The 14,870-nt window shown below is 41.7% G+C and overlaps 1 protein-coding gene across 1 annotated transcript; it reads right to left on the bottom strand.

Moving 5' to 3' along the window:
* Nucleotides 1–176: 176 nt before the first annotated feature.
* On the bottom strand, nt 177–14,574 carry LOC308296228 (uncharacterized protein). Its single transcript, XM_080739411.1, has 6 exons — nt 14,527–14,574; nt 11,329–11,391; nt 8,087–8,159; nt 7,777–7,890; nt 4,041–4,152; nt 177–301 (listed from the first exon to the last, which is right to left on the bottom strand). Exons 1-5 carry the CDS (start codon nt 14,560–14,562, stop codon nt 4,070–4,072), a joined length of 369 nt encoding a protein of 122 aa, XP_080595537.1. The 5' UTR covers nt 14,563–14,574; the 3' UTR covers nt 177–301; nt 4,041–4,069.
* Nucleotides 14,575–14,870: the final 296 nt, after the last annotated feature.

Below are 14,870 nucleotides of genomic sequence, written 5' to 3'. Positions count from 1 at the left end.
GCTCAAAACATTGTCTAAAACAATGGAAAACTGCAAAATTGTGTTCTGCTGCCATTCACCAGGCTGCTACAGTACTAGCAGACTATCGTTCTACAAAGATTATAACAACAGCCTGGCTTCACCAAACACCACGCCAAAAAGAAAGGGAAAAAAAAGAATCACTGCAGTTTCTGTTGGTTGTCAGCCAGCTGGAAGCGGGGGCTGACTGACAGGAACATGACAAAAAGAAGCACTGCAGTTTCTGTTGGTTGACGAACAGCCAGCTGGACATGCCGCTTCCTTGCTGCTCCTCCACAATGACCTGCAGACACACACACACACACACACACACACACACACACACACACACACACACACACACACACACACACACACACACACACACACACACACACACACACACACACACACACACACACACACACACACACACACACACACACACACACACACACACACACACACACACACACACACACACACACACACACACACGTACGTCATATGAATAGGACACATTGATATGATAATGTCAACAACAAGGGTAACCTCCCCCCAAATAATAATAAAAAAATAAAAAAAAGAATTAACATGTAATGCCAAAGAACTTACAGACAATACAGCACTGTTAAAATTAAAGAAAATACGTTGTGCTCTAGTTAATATGAATTGTTAATTGTTAATATATTTACATTATTATTATAGAGACAAAACGGAACCGTATTGCTGCTCTTTGGCACTGGCAGAAAGCCGCTCTTCTCGCAGTCTCACACTGACCAGGAAATTGAAGTAGGCTCAGCATGACATTTATTTTAATTGTAATTCAGCGGCATATAAAATATATGTACCCGTTAGTTATTTTATTTACATCAATAACTACTTTATGCTTATTCATTGTAAAGATCAAAATCGCTATAATTTATCACACCGCAACCACCTTATTGCTCAAGCTGGCCATCAACATAAAATGTATTTTATTTGTAATTCTATGCAAAAAAATATATATATACATATTACAAATGTCTGTTTTAGCAACATTGTCAAGTTGTTAGTTTTTATAAATGTTTATTTGTTGAAATGATAAAAATCGCTATCCCCCTGGAGGTCTGCTGCTGACCGTTTGTTGCCCCAGATGGCACCGCCCCTCCCATCAGTTGATTTACAGTTGCCTACTCTACTGCTCCATCCACGGTGTAAATAGAAGATATTGTTGAGTCTTTGGACAGCCAAGTTGTCATAAAGTCAGTGTATGACTTAGAGCCCTGCAAGCCCGACGGGACCCGACCAGGGCCCGGCCCGCCAAAACAGGCCGGGCTTGGGCTCGTTTCGAAACTCACCAACGGGCCTAGGGCCGGGCCCGGGCTCAGAACCATGCTCGGAACATTTCGCGCTGTGAATTTCACACATGACGTCTCTGTGTGTGCGCTTAGCTAGAATGGAGTGTGGTGTGTGTGTTAGTGCTGCCCACAGACATATAAAGCTAGACGCCTCCTTCGGCTAGGGGGCGTATGCATCTAGCAACCAAGGGAATCTTCGTCACTTCCGTGTTCATTGCTTCAGCGTGCGTCACACATACGGAAGTCGGTAAGCCAATCAGAGGCAGGTGGGGGCTGGTCTTTACGTATGCAGCCTGTAAGAACAGCTGAGCAGCGCAACATCGGAACTGGCTCTGTTGAAATGAATTGTGGTCCTTGGATAAGTCACGGAAAAGACACACTGTGATTGGCCAGTAGTCACTTTGACTGACGGCGTTCCCTTGGTTTTTCCAGGAAGTCCGGGCTAGAACTTTTGCACATCGCTCCAATTAACTGCAGAGGCGAATGAGGCATCTAGCTCTTTATATCTGTGGTGCTGCCTCCCATAGCCTTCTAGGCTAATAGCCTTCTAAGCTATGGGTTCTATCCGTATCTATAGCAACACGGCTCTGACATGAGTACATTAGCCAATGGAGAGCCTCAACGAGCCGAGGGCTCGACGGCTTTTCTTCTGTCAGACACTCACACAAGTCTACTCTGCGGTGCGTACACAGCGAGACTAGAAAATTAGGAGCACTACTGTAGTTTCACCCATTTCACCGTCATTTCTCAAATCGCCCTGTAATGATTCCCCGACCTCCCGAGTCCCGTATCAGTTACGGGATGCGTGCGTCTGTCTTTACTCTTTAGTACTGGACGATACTCTGTATTTTACGAGATGGCTTGTAACCACGGGCGGCAAGCCGACAATAATATCAATATCTAATTGCTGTGACGATATACAGTAACATAACAAACGGTGGGTGGAAGAAGATTTCTTGCATTGTGATGTATGTGTAATTACTTGCTGTGCTGTTGTGTTGTGTTGACTTCTTTCTTGTAATCAGAGCGCAAGACAGTATAGAGGGTTTAGTATAGAGGGCTGTACATACGTCTCTCAGTCTCCGTCCTCTCCGACCATAGTTTTCGTCGGAAAGTTTCGACTTTCTGATGTGCGTGCAGCTTTCCGAACTCAAATTAGGAGTAATCCTTTTCAGAAGTTGCAAGAGATGTCATTTTGTAGTTGAACTGGACCTTTCCGACGCAAATTTCGGTGGTCTGTGACAGTATGGACGCCCCTTGAGAGTGTAGCTGCAGTGCGCAGCATTGAAAGCCACGCACACAAATAATTAATTAATAATAAGGTGACGGGCTTCGGGCCGGGCTCTGGCTTTAAATAGCGGCACCAACCGGGCCACGGGCCGGGCCTGGACTGAAGTCCACGGGCCAGGGCCAGGGCCGGGCCCGGGCCCACATTTTAGGCCCGTGCAGGGCTCTAGTATGACTGCCGCGGCCATAAACCGCAGATCACTCTGGTGCTTCTAGTGGAAGAGACAGCAGGAAATGGCAGCTAAAAGCATCCCAGAGGTCGAGCGGAGAAGTGTTGGACTTTCGATAAGAAACTCTTGACACCTTTTTGTAGAAAACTTGTACTTTTTTAGCGGTAAATATGCCACTAAGTTAAGGAATCTTTATAATTTTTACACCTACAACTGCTAGTTTTAAAATTTGTTTTCGAAAGGCGCATTTTCACGTCGCACAGCTTCTGTGGGGGTAGTTTCAGAATATGATATGCAAGTTCAACTCTGCACCCTCCCCCATATTAGCCAATGGAATTAATTTATTGCAGTTACTGTACAGAAAGTACTACTTTCAGTTCAGTATTTGCAATAAATTAATTTGATTGGGTAATCAAAAGGTAGGTTTTCTTTACATCATCACAAATATTAGCTAATTAGATAGCCTGATATGGACCATTTTGGGGGTGTCCTTCCAACTTTAAATAAGCTGCTGCGAGCTAGGGCAGACGGACAGAGTACAATACACAGTATAGTCATCAATCATATTAGCTAATCAGACTGATTTAACTTTTTTTTTGTCTTTAAAGTATATTTTGATGGCAATACTTTTGTACATTTCAAGCTCCAATTTAACACTAATGTTGTGTACTGTGTACAACATAAACCCAGACAACTTGATACATAACTTGACATGAGTTCATTTCTGAATATTATTTCCATTTTCGATCACAATCATAACCAATAATCCCTTAAAGGTGTATTCAGTGATAATGAAAGTGGCCAGGGGTCATCTTGTTACAGCGTGGAAATGTTTAGTTTTTTATAGATTTTCTACACCATTATGTTCTCGTTTTGATCATTAGACCCAATCACTGAATATCGGAAGGCCTACGTCTCCAGCTTCAGGATATGTATGATATTGATTTACTACGAGACTGTGGCATTTTATGAGTTCAGTAGTTTACAATCTAGGCATTTAGCAGACGTTCTTAATTCAGAGTGACTGTGGTTCTAAAAACTTTTATTTTGACCATAACTACGGCCATACTCTACCCTGATTGGTCGAGGACTGGCTGGCCACCTCTGAAAACGGAATCTAGCTATGCTCGCAACACAGGTCATGGTGGAAGACCTTATATGGTCAGCACACATTCTAGTGAGGAGAATGAATGGAAAATGTACCAATTATATTTGTATTTGAATGAAATACAATCACTGAATATACCTATAACTAATGGTGTGATGAGGTATGGTTCACCAGGTTTCCTCCTCCCATTCTTCCCACAAGTCCGCGACAGTCATCAAACGATTCGGGTTCAACGCCAGTCGGGGAACAACTGGGAAAAAGAGTACATTGAAATTTAAGTAGAAGAATAAAGAGAGGTGATCAAGCTTAGATCATGGATGAGCAATACAAAAACAATTACCTTTTCACAACAGCGTTACAAAGTGCTTAATAAGAGCATGGGTGACCAAATGCATATAATCTGTATCACATTGCGACGCATTTGTAAGACTTTAGGCATGATAGCGATCGAGAAATTGCATGTTTAACCACCATAGCAACCCCATCTTTCAAACATGGCAGCCATCTTTGTTTACATTTTAGGAAAACATAATGGCTGCTATCTCATGAATGCCTGAACGGATTTCCATTCGGATTTTTTTGTTTGAAAGCTGTGAGCAATGTGGACACACGTGGTGCATTATCTAGGCATGGGTGTGCATGATCCGTGCACTATGAATTACATGGATGTCTATGGATACAGTTTGGCCTATGAGAGTATGAAGGTTTTGTTAAATGGCAGCAGATGAGTTAATGACCATATTATTGGTCAAAAGGGAGGAATGTTGTAGACTTTTATGAAATGTAACTTTTGTTTTGTCCTTAAGCTAATCAGAAGGTCATGTCATTGGATTAGTCATGTCAGGGTGTTGTATTCTAGGCTTGAGAACAACTGTTGTGTGAGTCACTCCTTCACCCGTTACCAGAATGTCATGTCCTGTCGGAAGCATTCCTGACTAAAAGCCTTAAAAGGATGTTTGTTAACTCGACTCTGATTATTTTAAAGTCTCTCTGAAGTGTATAAGAGGGCTGTATAACCTGTAAACTGGAGTGGAAGGCTATACCAGTTAGGTGTAGTGCTGTCAGCTCGGAGCTCCTTCTTGAATAAATACTGATTGTGTTTGAACACTTCTCAACCTTTCTTTTCTCAGTATATTTTTATGCAATAATCATAGAAATCTACGACACCGGCAAATTGTAGTCCTTTGAGTACTACAACATGACGTGTTGTAGTTTCCGCTCCAGACCGGTTACAACCCCGAAAGGTTTTGTGATCCCAGGCTAAAGCCAGAGCATGATGTCAGAGCGACAAACCCATAGAACCACAGTGCCAGGCGTAAAGTTCTCAAATTCTGCCCGAACCCGACCATACCCGAACCTGACCGACATGGTAGGGCCTAAAATGTATGCCAAGAAAATATATTCTTTTATTACTATTACTCTCAATACTCTGTGATAAGAGTTATGAGAACCTGACCATTCTTAATTTTCAGGCCCGTTGAGAACTCTAGTCAGGCGTGACAGATACATACGGACAAGCTGTGACTGTTGAGTGCCGTCTTTCCAAAGTGTGTTCATTGTCCAGGCTTCACAGACAACAATAAAACCAATTACATCGCTTTATAAACAAGCATTGAAAATAATGGATAAAAAACAAATGAGATGGCACCACTGCATAATTCTTCGAAAATACAATATGCTCAGTTTTGACAGTTTCATTAAATTTTCCTTTATCAAATTAATCTTTAAATGTGTAAACGATCTTGCCCCAGCAGTACTTTGTCCCCAGGTGAAAGGGACAGGTACTAGAGTTACAAGGGGATCAGCAAATGGCGACCACAAGGCAGCAATGCGCAGCACCACGTTTGGTCAGACTTCATACTCAGTAAAAGGGATACACTTGTGGAATGCCCTACCGACTGAAATAAAAAAGCAAACTGACCTCAAAATATTTAACGAAAAGGTTAAATGTTGGTTAAAATCAAACCAAAACTGTGAACATACGTAGGACACTTAAGAATGTTAATTGCTTTTTGACTAAATTGGAATGATTTTGTACTTTAGAGCTTCATGCATATACTTTTGTAATTGATTTTTGGTAGATATTGAATAATTTTGTAATAGATTTTAGATAGACATTTGTATATTTGTGTAATAGATTTTTAGATATAGACACAGTATATGCAATAGAAAGGCCTAACCAGGGACTGGGGTTGCAAATTAGCCTAGGCTACAAACCCTACATACAATGCAACGGTTTCATGTTTTTTAACTTGATACATTGTTTTTGTATTGTCCCTGTCAAATAAACATTAAATAAATAAATAAAGTTTAAGTCACAGCATGGTTTAAATAGCCTATCGTAAATATGAACTGTGGCTAATATATTGTTTTTAATCCACGTTGGTCCGTGTTTACTTAGTTACACTAGAGTTTCGAACAGCATAACAACAGAAGTGTCATGGCAGCACAGACTTCCTCTAAAATCTTTGGATTTCAAAATAAGAGACTTTTAATGATTAGTTTAATGATTAGTTTAATTTTAATGACTACTTTTATTTGTAGGTCTACTTACAGGACGTACATCTTAACGTATACCGGAGCTAGTGTCTGACACTAAATAAATAATTACATAAAGCTCTCTCTCGCCATCTCCATCTCTCTCTCTCTATATATATATATTCCCTTTAATAACACCAATTTGTATTGTTTTATATCATTATCATCGTTGATTCATCACCTTTACAAGGTACAGTTTTTAAGCATTGGGCATTCTTAGAATGAGCACAACAGCCAAACACGTGGGTAGCGCCGACCCAAACTTTGCCAACATTTGGTTCATTATATCCACCCTTTAATTATGGCAGGCCTGCAATACTGTTCTTTTGGTGTTCACTTTTGTTGCTTGGAGCATTGAATGGTAGCACTCTCCCACAGTAATAAGGACAAGAACAAAACAACACATATTGGCCATTTTAAGCTCAGTGTCAGGGAAGCCCAAAACGAGAGTAAATGCCAGCAGAACAGTATTGCAACCATTTTGGCAACATTTTGGTTGACGCTTTTGGCTGTGTAGCTCATGCCTCGAATGCCCCATGATTACAAGCTGTACCTCGTAATGGTGACGAATCAACAATAAAAAGTATATAAAAATGTGTGTGTGTGTGTGTGTGTGTGTCACAAATATATTAATCTGGGGGTCCTTCATATGAAATATTCGTGAACTACTAAGTTACAAGCAACTGGAAATAAGCCTTGGCCTCTAGGATCTCCTTTTAGTTGACCTTGTACCAATGATTTGTACTGTCATGAAACTGTACCTTTTTCTATTGCAAACTTCTAATAAAATCTTCTTCAAAAAAGCCCAACAAGTAAAAAGATGTTATTATTTATTTTTGGGGTCTGGTGCCAGCAAAAAGTAGCTTTCCTTTGAGATGTTATAGAAAATTATCTATTGGTTCTTTTTAAGCGAATTCATTTTATAATGGGTTTTATATAATGTACTTTGGCCATACTGTCTGGCAGCAGAGGGCAGCCTTATGCAACAAATTGAATGGAATTGGCCCATGCGGCCTGCCGCGTTCCGCTGTCTAGCGCCTGTTCATAGAAAAAAGCCAGGAAGTGATTTGGGACTACATTGATGTTTACGTGAAGTAGATTTTTGAGAGCAGCATTAAGGGAGATGCTTTGACTGTACACACCCGCGCGACCCCCCCCATCAGCTTACCGATATCAAAACAAGGTAAGAAAGAACAAGCCGTATTGGCATCGCGCCGCCGTCAAAAATGGGGCAAACAGGAACGTCCGTAGCAGTAAAAGAGTTAATCAATAAGTATACATCGGCCCCAACTGTTGCACCCATAGTGTATATCATCACCACCAATGTCATACTCACCTCGGAGGACATCAGCAGGTGTAATGCCTATCCTCCTGATGTAACGATGGGCATAGGCACACGCATTCAGTCTCTTCACAGAATTAAACCATGCATGCACGTAGTCCTCTTCCTCTGGGACAAGAGGAAAGGAGAAAAGGAAAGTAGGAGAATATGGAGAAGTGAGGGGGAAGCACATCGTGTCAAATAAAGTTTAGATAACTAGAAGCTTGGCCGAGCGTCTGGTACAGTGAAGGTACCATGCAATTTACTGTACCTTGTAATGTCTCTAAAGTCCCACTAGGTATTTTTAACATATATTTGCATTCACCTTCGTTGAGGCCGGTGAATTGCATGTCCACCAACTTTGCCCAGAAGAGGATGTCTGTACGTGAAACTTTGTTCTGAAACATAATACATTATATTATCAGTTTACACCTGCTTGTTTTTTATTACACACTGAATCCAAAAATATTGTGTGTGTGTGTGTGTGGTGTGAGTGAGAGAGATTACACAGCACAGCACAGAGTGTGTGTGGTGTGAGTGAGAGAGATTACACAGCACAGCAAGACAGACAGACAGACAGACAGACAGACAGACAGACAGACAGACACACACTTTCAACACCCAGGGGGGTCCCAAATTATTTTGGGCGGGTCCCCAGATGATTAACTTAAGCCCCGTTTTCATAGTGTCAAACTTCTGGAAGTTTTTTCAAATATTACAACAATTCACCTTTTGTCAGCCTTCTGATTGGTCCCTGAGACTCCCTGACTGGCCAACCAGAAAAAAACCATTCACTTTTTGTTATCGGGGGTGGAGTTTGTGCAGTGGAGAATGTTGCTTCAGGCTTTCAACAACTGTCCGCTCTGCGGAGCACAGCGTTCGTCCAGTACGGCCACGCGAGGTGATAGCGATCTCGCTCATCATAATGAATAAGCTTCAACAAACTAGTTCACATGGACCTTATCAATGTAACTAAGAGTTACGATTGGGTACATATATTTTAAATGGGCAGAATTACGAAAAGCCAGCCTATTATGTGAGGAGAACTATACTCTGGCAGTCATCTTCCTACCCAAGATGCACTGCGCTTTCTCTTTCTATTTCTATTCTCTCTCTGATCCAGAGGATTAAACTATTTAAAACATATATTTTCGGGGGAAATGTAGATATCATGTAGATGTGTTTCTTTGGTACTTTATATAGCTGTAATGAGGCTATGAAAAAAAAAAGAATCTGCAATGGTGATTCTGTCCCACTGGGATTAAACAAATTAAAACATATATTTTCAGGGAAACCCCCTGTTTTGCAATGTAACTACTGTACCTTTGTCTTCCCTTTTTATTAATATCACCTAGATGTTTTTCCTTTGGTACTTTAAATTGCAATAATGAGGCAATGAAAATACCCTCTCCCCCCATTCACTGCCACTATAAAAACAATCTGCCCAGGGTCAAATGTACCACCATAGTAACAGGGCAGAATGGGGCGGGATTTGCAAATTACAGAATTTTGAAATTCACGCCATGTGAAAACAGTCACTTAGTTTTGGGATCCGAAATGTCATGGCAAAATACCTAGTAATTTTAGCTGAAAGTACCGTGAGAATACCAATTTCCTTGCAGTGAAAACGCATACCGTGATTTTTGAATTTGTTTGACAAGGACGTGCGTGCAATGAGCCAATATTAAAAGTTATAGCATTGTATTTGGGATTGAAAGCTTCACCTTGCATAAGGGGATTCATTATTAGGCTATCCATATTGCATTCGAATGTAAGTTTACTAAGGCAGACAGAAGTCTATTTCTTTCTCCAATCTCCACCCTATACAAATATATAAACTTATTTTATTCTATAGCCTATTTTTGATTAAGCTGTGTGGTTTTGATATAAAGTCCCGTCTGGAGAACGGGAGACCAGAGCCCTGCACGGGTCCAATTTTGACAACCTGTGCCCACCCCGCGTGTCATTAATCAGATCCGTGTACCGCCGTACCGCCTGCTACCCGTCATTATTAACAAATCTAAACCAGACCCGCCCCGCCCGTCAAAAAATGGACCCATCACCCGCCCTGTTACCCGTGATTACATGCATTGAAGTAAATAGCCTACAGCCATGCGTGCGTTCTTCCAATGGCATCGCACTCCATTTTCACTCCATAGTTGATCCCCCTGCACGCCATCGTAAAATGCTGTTATTATGCCTATTATTAATAGGTCTATTATTATTTGGATAAAGTAGAACAACCTTTAAAACCAATCATACTAATTTAAAATCGTATCATGATCTGTCACGACAGCTTGTTGCTGCAGCTGCTTTCTGCCTCCGCTGCTTTGTGCAGTTGTATTTGTCATACGATGGTGTCGCGCATTGAAAATATCAGAGCTACAAGCTCACAACATGTCGGAACTTGCAGCTTTGTGAGCTTGCATGTCTGCTATGCTCGACACGCAACGTCATATGGCGAAGCACATATCCAGCTTTTCACAGCTGAAGGGAACTCCACTCGCTGTCTGTCTGTCTTCGTTCTCTCATCACTGTTTAGGCTACTGTTATGATGATAAACAGCCCAAGCTAATCTAAACCAAAACGGACCCATGATGTGACGATAATAAAAAAGGGATCGGAACTCAGTCGTGGAATCACATGGATATTATACAATCATGCACCTTTCTGATCGCAGCAATGATGTGGTTGAATTGGACAAGTTGATTGCAGGCAAGTCATCCTTCCTTGCGCCTCATCATCATGACATAAAACAAACCCTCAGACTTGTAGGTTTGCATATTACGTTTTAATGAGATGTAGGCTAAAGCCCAAATCATATTAGTTTGGGCAACTACATCGCGCTAGGCAAGCAGATCACTCGCGGCCACTTTATTCAGTTGTGTGTCGGTCGTGTCCTCCACACTGACTGTGTGCGCCCCAGCCCGGCTGCCGCCGCTCCATGTGTGTGACTTGACGTTTAGGTGGAAACAGTGCTGTATGCATGCCGTGGTATGGTTCTGTCGTGCTGCTCACTGTGTGCGCTCTTGAGACGTTGTTTTAGGCAGAAACAGTTGTCTGATTAAATGTCACCCGCCCGTGTTTTTAGTCGCTCACCGCCCGTCCCCATACCCGCACATTTATAATAGTAGATATATTCTGCCCGTATCCGCCCGTCAAACACGGGTACCTGTCGGGTACCCACGGGGCCCCGAACCGTTGCAGGGCACTGCGGGAGACTCAATAGGACGCGATGCGCACATTATGCCGTGATAAAAGCTGCAAGCTTCATCATTAATTAATAGTTTCTCGTCATCGTTGTGTGATGATTAAACGTGTTACAGGGCAGCGAGCATCGAGTCTGGTCATATCGTTGCATTGCATCAGGGAATATGGATACCAAACTAACTTATCTATAACATTCCCACATCTCCAAACATAAACATGCGCACACACACACATGTGCCAGTGCCATCAAGGATCACCTCTCCCAACTATAAACAACTTAACTTGGTAATACATACAACGTGCGTGTGTGCGCACACGTGTGTGCACGTGTTTGCGCGTGTGTGCGTGTGTGCTTACTCCAAGGAGATACTTCGTTTGTCGTTGTTTCAGTCTCTTTGCCAGTTCTTGCATCGCTGAAACCTAGGCAAAACATTTCAAAAGTTAGATTTTTTTTAAACAAAAAGATTTTGAAAATAGCAGAACTACAAGTTGTGAGTTTTATAGCCGGCTGCCTATGAGTAGTGCGCTGTGCACGGTCACAGCAGAGACAGAGTGTCAGTAAAAGGAGGGAGGTTCCACAGAGCTCTACCCGGGTAGCAGTGCGCTGTGCTCGACACAGCAAACACAAGAGTGTCGGTAAGGAGGAGGGAGGTTCCACAAAGCTCTGTAACCCAGGGAGCTGTGCGCTGTCCTCGGATCCAGTCAGGGTGGAAGATACATAACGATACATAGCGATATTCATTATTTCACCAAAGCATAAACGGACTACTTGTTATGAAGGATATTAATGTAAATAAGATATCTGAATGGATAAATGTTATATGCCCATATTTACAATTAAAGGACAATATATGTAGAGGTTACTTCCTCATAATGCGATAGCGGTGAATGCAGCGGGGTGGAGGAGACAGGAGAGTAGAGAGATGGGCGGGGAGCAGAAAGACAGAGGGAAAGGGGGTATATCCGAGGACGACCCACTGCAACTTCAAAATACATTTTAACCAGGATGCTGTTCTTTTTTCTGGAAGCTCTGGTGAACTCCATGCCCAAGAGGGTTAAGGCAGTGCTGGAATGTAATGGTGGCCACACAAAATATTGACACTTGGGCCCAATTTTGACATTTTCACTTAGGGGTGTACTCACTTTAGTTGCCAGTGGTTTAGAAATGAATGGCTGTGTGGCGAGTTAATTTGAGGGGACAATAAAAATTACAAGAGAAAACACAGAAATGAGGGGTGTACTCACTTATACTATTAAAAATAATAATAGAATGTAACACACACACACACACACACACACACACACACACACACACAATGTAAAAGTAATTTTGTCTTTCTATTTAAGGGAAATTCAAGGTTACTCTAATGAAAGAACTCCATGACACATTTCATTTAAACAAAAAGCAAAGCACTTAATTTAGGAATAAGGAAGGTATAGGCCTACAGGGAAGGCAAATAAACTTAGGTCTAATATACTGTACATCCAAACAATGCAGAACAACGTCTAGCAGCTGCTGTTTCACCCACATTTCCCAAAGTACTGTGCGATTGTCCTTCCCAAAACAGAAGTTTTTCAGCACTTTATCCAAACTGTTTGGTCAAATCTTTGTGGAGTTGCATGAATTAGAATACCATGGTTGAGGCCAGTTGTGGAAAGTAACTAGGTACAATTTTGAGGTATTTGTACTTTACTTAGTATTTCTAATTTCCAATACTTTTACTTCTACTCCACTACATCTCAGAGGCAAACATTGTACTTTTACTCCACTACAATTATTTGAAATCTTTAGTTACTAGTTACTTACTAGATTTTGATTAGTAATTACAAAACATGCATCCACCACTTCAACCCTATACACAATTTGGTCATTTATAGCCAATCTACAAGCTCACAACGTGTCATGAGGCGATCACAATGTGTCATGATGTGATGCATTGTGAGCTTGTAGATCTGCTATCTTCAAAGAAATGGGACATCATCAGTATGACGTGTTTTGAAGTTCCTATATGGGCATAAATGGACACAGGCAAACGTGTTCTGCATAATGACTACTTTTGTACTTTAAGTACATTTTAGCCGGTTTTCCATATGCATAGCCCCACTCCACCCCACACACTTGTGGTGGGTTTTCCACTGCAAGGAACTGAGTATAGTGGTGTGAAAGTGGTACAAAACGGGGTACTAAAAAGTATCCACTCTAAAGTGTTTCTGGGATGGGCCAAGCGAGGCCAAAGCAGTGACATATAATGCTGCTTGCTACTGATTGGTCGGCGAGGCCAAAGCAGTGACATATAATGCTGCTTGCTACCGATTAGTGACATATAATGCTGCTTGCTACTGATTGGTCGGAGAATCTGTCTCATGGCTGAGCTGTGTCTTTCAACACAAATCGAGACAGATTTTAGTTCGCAAGTCACAGCTGCAAATCAAATATAAAAGCAAAACCTGATTGTTTTATATATCGGTTTAATAAAGAGGTCGATTAGGCAGAATTGTGTTACCCAGCCCTGCAGTTGAGATTCCACGAAGCACCAAGAAATAACCAACACAACAGCGGACATATATCTATCGCCGCGAATCGCAATAAACAGCGGCCAATGTGTCGGCCATCCGTTATTTTATATAGATCTATCTTCTCAGTGAGATGTCTCCTGTTTGTATTTGTAACTGCATGTGTTGAATAGGGAAAAATAATCTCTTCTGGCAGTCTACTGATATAGGCTACAGTAACCAAATGGACCCAGTGCTACAGAACAGAACCCAATAGATCCAGCCGTTCCTTAAACGCACACATAAATAATAGGCCTAATAGCAGAGTGTTTTTTATATTTATTACACTCGAGGGTCTGCCTTATCACGGTTATTTGGCACTTCAGCCCTGCCTACGGAACTCGCCTTCGGCTTGTTCCTGCAGCAAGGCTGTCGTGCAAAATAACCGTGATAAGGTACACCCTCTTGTGTAATGTTGCTTATTACCCGGCTTGGTTGAATGCTTGATTTTGATTGGTCGAGTGCTGAAATCAGCGGTGAATTATGAGCGTATAATGACCACTCCGCTCTATAATTCACCGCTGCCTAATCAAAGGCTCAGAGCAGCTGCTGTATTCAGGCTGCACTGCGTGGATTTCGTGCCGTATCCAACATGTCAGCCATGTAAACAAACACACAGCGACATTTACAACCAAACGTTGCTCTGAAGAATGTCTTTAAAAACATTTGAGGCGAGAAATAGACAACGCAGTAACAGAAATGGATTCTATTTGATCAGCACTTCCTTGTTTTCCAAGGCGACCGTGTTGCGCTCGGGGGGACGCACTTTCAGCCGTCTGTAAACAAAGACACACTTTGTTTTGATTTTAGTTTTGAGTCAAATTATTAATGTTATGTATTAGCCGGGTAATAAGTGCTATAAGGTCTTGCTGCTTGGTCATTATGGCTTATATGGACACTTCGGGCTGATAATTCCCTTATCACCCCGTCGTGTCCATATAAGCCATAATGACGGCGCAGCAAGACCTTATCGCATACTTAATTGATCAACACAAATCTTACGGTTTTTAAGTCGTCGTAGATGTCGTCTTCTTCCATGAATTCATCACCTGCATCTTCAACCTCTTGGGGATGCTGGAATATCCGACTGCAGTGTTACAACAATAAAACAAAGTGGAAAACAAAGTAAAAGATAATGAGGATGCAGCGTAAGCTTTTTCAGCAAATGTAGTTAGTCCTTGTATGACACTTTCTGCTGCTCTAAAAAAAACAAGATTTAAAAAAAGAACATATAAGTGCCTTTCTTAACTGTAAAGAACTGTAAAGATAAAAGATGTATTTGGCTTTAATTTCATTGCACAATCCATGATTCCCGGAGGCGCCCCCACCTCTCCCCCTCGACCTCA

Source organism: Nannobrachium achirus, assembly GCF_963921795.1.
Source record: "Nannobrachium achirus genome assembly, chromosome: 12".
In the NCBI taxonomy this organism is placed as follows: Eukaryota; Metazoa; Chordata; class Actinopteri; order Myctophiformes; family Myctophidae; genus Nannobrachium; species Nannobrachium achirus.
Note: the sequence above shows the minus strand (reverse complement) of the source record. Positions and strands in the feature narration are given on the sequence as shown.

What these genes read in the sequence shown, in the direction of transcription:
- LOC308296228 (XM_080739411.1), bottom strand. Translation starts at nt 14,562, where the DNA reads ATGGAAGAAGACGACATCTACGACGACTTAAAAACC. An exon ending in TCTACGACGACTTAAAAACC is followed by an intron (nt 11,392 to 14,526) that starts GTAAGATTTGTG and finishes TGTTTTGCCTAG; the next exon opens with GTTTCAGCGATGCAAGAACT. An exon ending in AAACGAAGTATCTCCTTGGA is followed by an intron (nt 8,160 to 11,328) that starts GTAAGCACACAC and finishes ATTATGTTTCAG; the next exon opens with AACAAAGTTTCACGTACAGA.